Source organism: Copadichromis virginalis, linkage group LG1, assembly GCF_057382275.1.
Source record: "Copadichromis virginalis isolate Kocher_CV1m ecotype Utaka linkage group LG1, C_Virginalis_male_GT1.1, whole genome shotgun sequence".
Taxonomy (NCBI): Eukaryota; Metazoa; Chordata; class Actinopteri; order Cichliformes; family Cichlidae; genus Copadichromis; species Copadichromis virginalis.
In genome coordinates, this window is record NC_140618.1 from 32091489 (window position 1) to 32102036 (window position 10548).

At 41.3% G+C, this 10548-nt stretch overlaps 1 protein-coding gene across 15 annotated transcripts in view; it reads left to right on the plus strand.

Moving 5' to 3' along the window:
* The window catches only part of madd (MAP-kinase activating death domain), a 54196-nt gene extending 45164 nt beyond the window's left edge, over positions 1-9032 (plus strand). For 12 of the 15 annotated variants that reach the window (XM_085459981.1, XM_085459932.1, XM_085459923.1 and 9 more), the window contains 3 exons: positions 2972-3041; positions 5540-5586; positions 6705-9032. In XM_085459981.1, the coding sequence (XP_085316107.1) occupies positions 2972-3041; positions 5540-5586; positions 6705-6818 (231 nt within the window). In that variant the 3' untranslated portion in view covers positions 6819-9032. The remainder of the gene's footprint in view (positions 1-2971; positions 3042-5539; positions 5587-6704) is intronic. The other 3 variants (XM_085459959.1, XM_085459949.1, XM_085460005.1) reach the window with 1 other exon arrangement.
* Positions 9033-10548: the final 1516 nt, after the last annotated feature.

Here is a 10548-nt window from a genome sequence, read left to right on the forward strand (position 1 = left end):
ATTTTATTAAAGATGAAAGACTTTAGACAGTTTTTCAACTCTCAGTAATGCCATAGTGATCGTTTGATATATGGACCTGCAGCGGAGTTTAGACCCAGACACGGCTAGTGATGTCAGACTTAACGACCGGATATCAGTACTCAAAATGAGGAACTTTGTTCTATTTAGTTTTAATTCATGATGGTGCCCAATACAATACCAGTCAAAATTTTGGGCATAGTGAGGGCATGCATATTTCTCATGAACTGAATTTAATAAAAATCTGATGCAAAATTACACAAAATTAAACTCTTTGAAACTCCCAAGTGTTTTGGAAAATGTAAATGTCTTAAAATTCAGTCTAAACAAGAAAAAATATTATAATTTAGTTTTTCTCTCAGTGAGCTACTATTGATTTATCTTAAACAATTATGTAGTAGAAAAGTAAGGTATACCCAAGATACACATATTTGGTGGACAGCGCAGTACTACAGCAAAACGAGCTCAACTTACTGTTGGTCAGTGAATAACTCTACAGTAACTATTCACAAATCACAGTAGAGATAAAATGTGGATAATAACCAAAAATAAAGAAACAACCTAGTGTATGCAAACTATTGACTGTAGATATATACATGTGTGTAAATGTTTGGCTGGTCAGCAATCATAGACTGTATATTAAAGACGGATATAGCCACGGTGATATTGTAGACCCTGTTTATGAAGTGTCGACTTGAACATTTTGGCCCTTGTCATCTTGATTTCTTTGAAACCAGACATGACAAGTAGATCCAACCAAGGAACTGACAGGCACCTTAAATAATAGCCTGCTTTAATACTTTATGGGACACTAATTGGCAAAATGCTTTTAATTTTGTGTTAAATAAGAACTGAAACGAACAATTGAGACAATAAAGTAATCAGAAAATATATAAGATCATAGATCAAGTGAGAAATGGGACTGTTTTCCACTTAACTTTTACATATTCAGTTGGTTTTGCAGCCAGAGGAAACAACCCCTGGTGGCCATTAGAAAGACTGCAGGTTTAAAACTAGAACCTAGTTAACCACCTCCATCGTCCACACTGCTCCACATCGGTCTGCCACCCTTCACCCCCCCAACTCTCCTTCTCAGGCCTGAAACCCTTTCAATAACCTGTTCTCCACACTTTGCACAGTCGTACACTACCCCGCTCTGACTTGCAGCACCTCTGCTCAACATCCCATCAACGACCCGTTCAGTCCTGCAGTAATTATTCATCTTCTTCAGTGTGTATGTGTTTAGAAGGATTTTTATCTATCAATCACATCTAGCTAGCTTTGGCTCATGGTGTAGCAGCTTTCACATCAAAATGTGTGTAAACTTTGTTTTGCTACACAGCCAGGTGTGCTAATATTGAGCTGTGGGGTTCAAAATTACTCAGATTCTAGGTATAAGTGGTAGTTTTTAATATATATATACTGCCCTCATATGATTCAGTACATTGTGGAAAAAAAATTCCCTATATGCTGAGTAACTCCATTTTTGGAAAACTTGTGGAATATCAGATGATAGTTTTGAAGTTTTTTTGTTTTTGTTTTTAGACAGAGCCACATGATTTTTGAAATGCCAGGAAATCAAAATGACCATCTTGGTATTTTAAAGCCTAAAGGCTTCTTCCATCTTTTAAATACAGTCCATTGTCAAAACTAACAATCATGTCTACTTTCATAGTTTGTTTTTTTCCCCACCTAATGTGACAAATAATATCAAACTAGTAATATATAATTCCAGTAGCTCTGTCATATTTCAACAGACCACTATTACTAATCCCAAATACAACATGATGAATTAAAAATTTCCATGCACAGTATTTGCATCAGCTCAATAAACGTCCTCATAGATCATGTTGGGGTCAAGAAGACTAACTGAAAACTAAGCAGTGTAGTGAGCGTCCGCCTTGTTGGGTCCCTCTGCAGTGAGATGTATCAGAGGAGGCATCCTGCACATAGTGGGATTTATTGTCCATCAGTAACTACCCTCATTTATTTGTTCTGCTGTGTGAGCAAGTGGCGTTGGTGCCAGCCCTTGTTGCTGGAGGAGGAGGCATGGAGGGCTCTGGGGGGGAACTGAGATGTTTAAAGTCCAGGAAAACAGAGGTGAATCCAGTTCTTAATACCCTAGTCAAACCTCTAGTCTTCTCTCTTTTTTTTTTTCTTTTCTTTTTTTTTGTTGTCTTCTTTTTTTTCTTTCCTATTTCCTAGTAGTTTTTTGTGGGCTGAGTCCTCTGGTGATGGATTTTTTTTTTCCTTCAAATCATATTGGCTCTTGTAACCACTTAGCTGGATTTTTGATTTGAATCTGTACGAGGCTCCTGTGGACAGTGCCCTCTCAGAGTGTCGTCGAGTGTTTGTGCTCTTCTGTCCGATAATAATCCAAACCATTTCTCTCCCATGCTCTCTCCCCCTGCAAGGAGCGGAAGGTACACAACCTCTGCTGTGTTTGCTTATTAGCAGTTACATCTTATTCGGTTCCTTTTGTTTTCTCTACCTCTTTTCTTTCCTGTTGTAGCTGTATGGCAACTCTAATTTTGTGTCCTTGTCTACATTTTATATGGAACTTCCATGTATGCATCATATGGGCCATATTGCATCTTTGAGCATAAAGAAAAGATTTTTTTTAAAAGTATCTATGCTGTTTACACCAAACATGACAAAACTGTCCCAGTTCTGATTCATTTCATTGATGAGCCACGTTGAATCAGCGTTGAGCTTCTCCTCATTGCCCATGTATGCGTTTGATCATGGAAAATTTCTCATAGTGTGCTTTTTCTTTTCCTTTCTTAGCCGTTCAAAGCTTGCATTCCATGTGTAGCCTTTTATTTTGACCTTTCACACTGAATAAAACAAGTTTAAACATGGCTAATTCTTTAAATATGACGTGTTCACCATCCAGTGTTGTTGAGTTAATAATGTTCTGTCTTGTTTTGTTTTGTTTTTTGTTTGTTTTTAGGTTTTCATAGAGCTGAGTCACATTAAAAAGTGCAATACAGTGAAGGGAGTCTTTGTCCTGGAGGAATTTGGTAATTACACCATCTATTGATTCTAGGCCTGTACTCGGCACGGCAGTAACTCAGCTTCACGGCAAATGTATTGATGAAAGCTAATAAGGGTTCACTAAATTGGATAGCCGCCCTCCTCTGGAGCATTGAGACACTGACGTCTGCAGGCGATTAAGTGCGTCATGCATTATTTCGAGGGTGTGGTTTGCGCTTAGTCATATGCAAGTGTTGAGGTTTAGAGCAAGGTAATAAAAAGCCAAAGTTTGTGAGAAATGGTGTGCGCAGTGTAGAGAAGGAAGGCTGAAACGTGTATCATAAATAGCTATGCCAGTTTGTGTAGATGTGTGAATTAAAGGGGACCTGTTCTGCTTGTTTCCAATTCAATTTTTATGTTGGAGTAATTAGTAATCCTCATTGATCTTATACTAGATTATGGTGCAAGCAGTTTAGTCTCATTTTTGCACTCTTCCTATTTAACTTTAAGCCAGCTTTCTGTGATTCGCTGCTACCCACCAACAGCAGCTTTGGACAGCGTGGCAGTAAAGTGGCTCTGCTCACAGTATAAAGATATTTGCTCTCAAACTAGTCTGAATGCTCTGATTTTGGTTCTATATATTTAAAATATTGCACATTTTTCAAATGAGAATCCACCACTGTAGTATTAACATGTAGACACACACAAACTCAGCAGAAAATAAGGACAGGGTCCCCTTTAAAGGTGCCATACAAATATTAGAAATAAAAGCATCATATTAACTGATTTTCCAGAAACGACATAATCAAAGCTTATAATGCTTGGAAATATGTAAGCATTAAGGGCATTTTGCTCATATTATGGTTTTCATTTGTTGACAAAAGCCATAAATAGATCTAAATCTCTCAAGTAACACTAGTCCCCTCGTAGCTAAATGGCAGCCTGTCCTCCATGACAGCAGTGATGTGTTCTAGCCCTGAGTTAGATAAGTTGTTACTAGAATTTGAGCTGCCACCTTTTCAATAAGATTGTAACCTTTTTTAGATCTTAAACCATGTATTTTTTTGGCCTGGTTTAAACTGTTCCATGTTGAGTCAGCCTGAGGGAAGAGAGCAGCAGAGTCTGAATGTCTTTAAAAGCGGTCGATACTGCATCGTGCCTGATACATGAAGAGGAAGACATTTAGTCTCATTAGTAGGATGGTGTAGTGGCTAACACATTTGCCTACGGAGGAGACACAGACCCAGCCTCAGGGGGTCACAAGCTAGGTACTCGTAGTGCCAGATGAATGGGAGGGTTGCGTCACGAAGGGCATCTGGTCTAAAATCTGTGCCAAATCAGTCACACTGATCCATCCGCTGTGCGACCCCCTACTTCAGGGAGCAGCTGAAAGTACAGCTCAAGTATGAGGATTCTGTCCGACCTGAGATGCGTCACACAGTTAGTGGGTTCCTGTTAAGTTTCATGGAAAATGCAAATGTCTGACTGAATGGTGAGCAGTAGCTGTAACTCTTAAACTTGCTCAGACGTCGAGCGCCTGGCTGGGTTACTGTTGTGTCTCTGTGCTGCTTTTGTAATGTTGCCCTCATCTTTGCCACTATGAAAACCTTCATTCTCCAGCAGGTAAAGTGTCGTCACCTTTCTCCTTTCTTATTGAAACTAAACCTGTGCAGAATATTTCCTCACTCCGTCCTTTTCATAGATTTTATTTTTTTCTTCCCCCCTTCCTCTTTCCCCTTTTCTGTACCGCTAATTTTTCCTCTGCTTCTTCCATCACTTGCTTCGGATTCATTTCGGAGATCACCCCAGACTCCATCACTCACGTGGTCATCACTCTCTGACCATCTGTATCTCAGCAAGCGGAGATCTTAGGTGGGACAGTTAGTTTGTGGGGGTTGAGGATTTCTCAGCCCTTTCACCTGTCCAGATCTCAGCCTTTCCATCTCTGCTATGGGTTCAGTTACTAATGAAAAGTCAGCCTGACCCGTGGACAGCGACGTGGTCCCGGGTCGAAGGATTTTGGCCTCTTGTATCGACTCTTCTGTGATGTTTAACTTTGAGTTCACTGGCTGGAAGGGCTTGGGGAGGTCGTCCTTTTTATTGTTTGTTTTTTCATATATTAACTTTGCGGCCTTCTTGGTCACAAACTCTCTTGTTATGACATTTGTGCTCGTATTTGTTCATCATGTGGGCCATGAACGTCTCACCAACCAATCCAAGCTGAAATTTAACATTTTGCTTTCTTATTTGAAGACAAAGAGAACATTTGATCAGTTCATTAGTCACAATAAGGAAACGCAACATGAGCAGGATTTCACAATTGAATTTTATCTAAGCTAAAAGTAGACAGCCCCTTCTGCCCCTCAATCTGATCTTTAATTGACCTTTATGGTGAACTTTTCTTGGCCCACATCTCATTTTACACCTTGTTGAAAGTCCAACCCTATAACCACACCCCCGCCCCCTCCCAAAAGCTCTCAAATATGAACTCATTGAGGTTTCTGCTGCCTTTGAATTCTCTGTTTTGTCTCTTGCACCGGCGTAGTTCCTGAAACTAAAGAAGTGGTGATCCACAAGTACAAGACCCCGATGGTGAGTCCTCTCTTCCTTTGTCTGAAATCATGAATACATACAGCTATGTGACTGCTGAATGCCAGTGACAAGATGGACACAGCAGAAATGTTCCTTAAATAAAAGCGCTTAACTTAAGGTGCTTTCAGACCAGAGTTCATTTCATAGTTCTTTGAACTCTTGGAGTCAAAGAACTGACTTTTTTCTGTGCGTCTGCACCACATGAAGCAGGAACTCTCAAAGTTTATAGAAGATTTTTTGTGGGCTGGAGAATATCCGTGTGCGCTCTGGTGGTGCAAATGCAAACAGGAAAAAGCCCCGAAGGTAAACGTAGTTCTCGGGGCGAGCTCCCCAGTGGGCACTGGGCGTCTGTAGAGCTCTGGTCTGAAAATGCCTTTGGTTTTTATTTCATTTCGACAGTATGCTGACACAAGTGAAAGACCTGACCTGACCTCTGTGTTGATTGGATTTTTTCTTAATTTTATAGTATTAGACAGGTTCTTTTAACACAAGAAAATTGCATTTTAACCACTGTTCAAGAGGTAAACAGCAGAGTGACATCACCTGAGGTTATATAACGTTTAAAGATGCCCGCTTCCATGTATCTGTGGCTCAACGCTGCTTCTTGCCAAACCACCACACTGCAGTGCTGTAGCTTCTTTTTTGCTCAGAAAATGAGGACATTTTAGCAGTTGTAAAACCCCACGATGACATTTCTCAATAATGTGTCAAAAAGTGACACATTTCCCAACTCAAGTAAGACCATAGGATGATGAGCCTTCAGGTTAAAGGTCAAATAGTGCTTCCTATTAAAGAAGTGCAGGGACATTTAAGGATTTGTGATTTTGTACTTCTCTTTTTTTTAAACTGCTCATTAAGTTGCTACGCTGATTAGTGGTTTCCAGCCAGTGGCAGGAACGTGTGTCATGATGCCAGCTCCCGTAGCGCAAATAAAACTGAAGCATTTGTAAAAAGCGCATCATACCATCATTAGTGGCAAATGATTGACAGAGTGCCTTGAAATACCCCACAGTATATAGACCGAGAGGAGCCTCTTATCCAGCTTTGTTCATTGTATTATTAATAACTGCACGCAGGTGGTTCCCTCTCACTTCCTCGTGTTTGTTCCTCCTCTGCAGGCACATCAGATCTGTTACTCGGTCCTCTGCCTTTTCTCGTACGTGGCGGCAGTCAAGGGGAAGGAGGCGGAAGGAAAACCCAAGATGCTGTCACCGAGACCCCTTCCCAGCTAGTCTACACCCCACACTCTCCTCCCCTTCCCTCTCTCCCTCATCCCTGGCGTGCCTCTCTCTACTTGAAAATGGCATCTCGGCTCCTAAAACCAGACTCGACAATCCCCAACTTCACTCTAAGCACACAACTCCCGCGCTCCCCTCCTGTGTATATACAAACCCGAGACCCTTTTTAGATCCAATTGTGTAGACATGTTTGGTCTGTGATGTCATGTAAATACTTCCAGCTCTTCACCGCTGTTGCCCAGATGTTCTTCCCAAACTAGCTAAATGTTTGCCCGCTTCATTACTCTGGAAAAGTTGCTCCCCCCAGAGCTCCTCTGCTCCCGGTGAATGTTTTGCTCCTTGTTCCTGCTAGCAGGACCCAACAGTTTTTACTCGTATGTGATGTGAGGGCTCCACTACCCCATCACCCCCCAAACCCCGAGGCACTGAGTGCTTGCAGGTCCCGCGCACAGCCTCGACGTACAGCGTAGCTTCCTGCCCTCTCCTGCCCGTCTCCATATGACTGTATGACGTATTCTGTGATATGTGGTTACTGTAAAGGTCCAGTCTGTCCCAGTTGGTCCAACAACCAGAGACTGTCGTGTAGTGCGGGATGTTCCATGCTGAAAATGCTACTGTATACTGCACCAGAGCACCGCATGTAAATGCTTCGTTATGGTGTTTGAACCCTAAAATACTGTGAGTGTTCTCAGATGTGTACTCTAGCCCGGCCCACCCGGCTCAATTACTGTTCTAGTTCTACTGTAAAATTTCTCGTCTGTGGTCTGCTGTTATCAATTGCATGTTACTATAAGGATGACAAATAAATATTATATATATATTTCTATATATAGTATTTATTTAATATATACATATATTGACTGTACATTTCTGGAAAACAAAATGTTACAACTGTTAATTTGCTAGATGTGCAATACTTAAAAAGTAGTTAGCCATTGCCAGAGCCAGGTTTTCTCGAGTGAACTGGCTTTCACAGGGTGACGAATGTAAGAACGAGTTTGTTTTCTATAGTACACATCGATCGATTGAATATTACGACTTCAGTGTGACACGAGCATTTAGTTTTAAAAGGTGATCACAGGTCAATCGGTGCAAAGGACTGCTGCTGTGTCGCTCTCTGTGGGTGCTAACAAACCCCACCCCAATCAGCGATGTCACAGCAGGCGGCGGGGATGCCGGGGTAAATGTCACCGTCTTCTTACAGCTTTTAATTGTAGGCAAAGGCTGCATGGATAATGAGCTACTAAAGGCAGTGCAAAATGTCTTTGATGGTACACATGTGAGCTGTTTGTGTGCCCACTTTGAACAACGGATGTTTCAAAACTTTTTTCTTTCACTTGACCATAAATACAAGTATGTAAGTCATTAAAACATTCAGTGGTGGGTGATAATCTAGAGACATAATTGTAGATATTTCCATATCTGTGGTACAAACACTGGAGTTACACGCTGGTACTTAATGAAACCCCAATAAAAAGTAGTGGGGAAAAGAAGGCATTTTTAGTAACAGTGTAACATCCGTGCTGGAATTATTCCTGCGCAACTGAAAACACAAATATTCACTAGAGAAGCCGAAACCAGTGTAGGAGCTGCATAATCGACTGATGGGGTGTGGAGAAATGAGAAATAAGCCACCAAACCCACAGCAGCAGTTCTTCCTCCTGTGACTGACCCTTCAGACGCGCTGAAGAGGCCATCTGTGGTCACCTGATCTCCAAGGAGACGATTGAGTCTTTGTCGTGTCTGGTCCCATCGCTGGCTCGTTTACTTTCACAGTGAGAGTGCGTGGGTTTTTTTGGGGTTTTTTGTGGTTCGCGTGTGTGAATGTGGTGAACACTTTTCTCTAGATCAGCAATATATCAGTACAGCTGTAAGGCTGGAAGATGTTATTTTGATCCTGACATGCTTGTATTTTTAAGGAATTTAACTGTGCAAAAGGAAATCTGAATGTGGAGAAGATGCTGTTAATAAATGACAGAACTTGATCTGAAGCATCTGCAAAACTGATCTGAGAATTTTCTGCTTGAGTTAACTTTTTTTTTTTTTTTAAACTGGATTATTACAACTCATCTCTGTTGCTGTGAAATCTGATAGCTGTAAAGAGAAGGAAAAATGACATGAGATGGATGGTGTAAGTATTCCAGTATTCAAAAAGTATTTATAAAATATGTACAGCTTTGGCAATATAATAAAGATGTCCCAAACGAAGCTCTGTGTGCTCGTCATCCTGCAAACAAGGGAAGTGGCAACAGGTGGTGCTAGTTGCTGAAAAGTTTTCTTAAAAAAATAAGTTCACACTGTTTTACGGAAGCAAATGAAGACCTTAGGCTTTCATCAAAAGAAGTGTTTCCATCCATACCTTGATCATGATTGATTTTTCTTCTACGTTGTGCGTGTGATGGGTCCACCATAGCTGCAAACAGTGGCTGAGTAACAAAGATGCAAACGCCACATAAATGCCAGCATGAAGTCTGCAGGAGAATGCAAAACATTTTAAGCACCCATCTTTGCTGCCAGAGAACAAGCCATCACCTGTACGCATGTCTCATCACAGTACAGATCTGTTTCCACTAACAGCAGTGGGTGAGCGGGGCAGCTACTGAATAAAGCTCAAACTGCTTATGGGGACTCGATCGGTTTATAGCCATCACAAAAAGAACTAAAGAGCTGCTGCTCAAAGTAACCTAATCAGAGTGGTGGTTGCCATGACAGCTGTGGCTCAGGAGGTAAAGTGGGTCCACCAATTTGGAGGGTTAGTGGTTTGACCTTCAGCTCCTAAAGGCTGTATCAAAAGGTGCTTAGTCAAGACACTGAACCCCATAGTGCTCCTGATACATCCACTGGAGCGTGTGGGATAGAAGGTGCTCAAAGACAGGAACCAAAGCTCTGTGTTTGTGAATAAAGGAGAAAAGCAAGAGTATACTCACTGGACAATTTGCTAGGTACAGCTTACTACTACAGGGCTGAACCCCCCCTTATGTCTTCAGAGCTGCTTTCATTCTTCACAGAATCAACAAGGTGCTGGAAACGCTCATTAGAGATTCTGGTTCATGTTGACCTGATGGCATCACTCAGTTGCTGCAGATTTGTCAGCTTCTCATCAATGTTGAATATTGCAACTCTTTCCCAGTCTTCAAGTGGTGCCAGTTTCCTGTCAGCTGACAGAATTGGTACCTGGTGTGGTCTTCAGTGCTGTTTTATGCATTCTTTGGTTATAAAGTGTGCTTGTTCAAGCACACTTTTCTTCTGTCATCAACAAGACATTTTCATCCAGAGCTGCTTACTGGATATTTTCTGTTTTTACAACCATCCTCTGTAAACCCTAGAAATGGCTGCTCTGACCAACAACAACCATGCCACATTCAAAGTCACTTAAATCACCTTTTTCCTATCATTCTCATGCTCAGTTTGAACTGCAACAGGTCATCTTCACCATGTCTGCACACCTACATGCACTGAGTATGTGACTGGCTGATTAGCTATTTGCACTAACAAGTAGCTGAATAGGTGTACCTGATGAAGTCTGGTTAATGTAAGTGACATTCCATTTACTGATGCTGGGCATCTCAATGATGTCTCGCTGAAATTTCACACAGTCAACAGAAAAAAAAAGCAACATGATTTTTGATGAGTTTTAAAGTTTATTTACCATCAGAAGCAGAAAAATTAATTTTCAAGTCACCAGATGTAGAAATAACCCTGGACAGCGGCAGAAGTATAACTG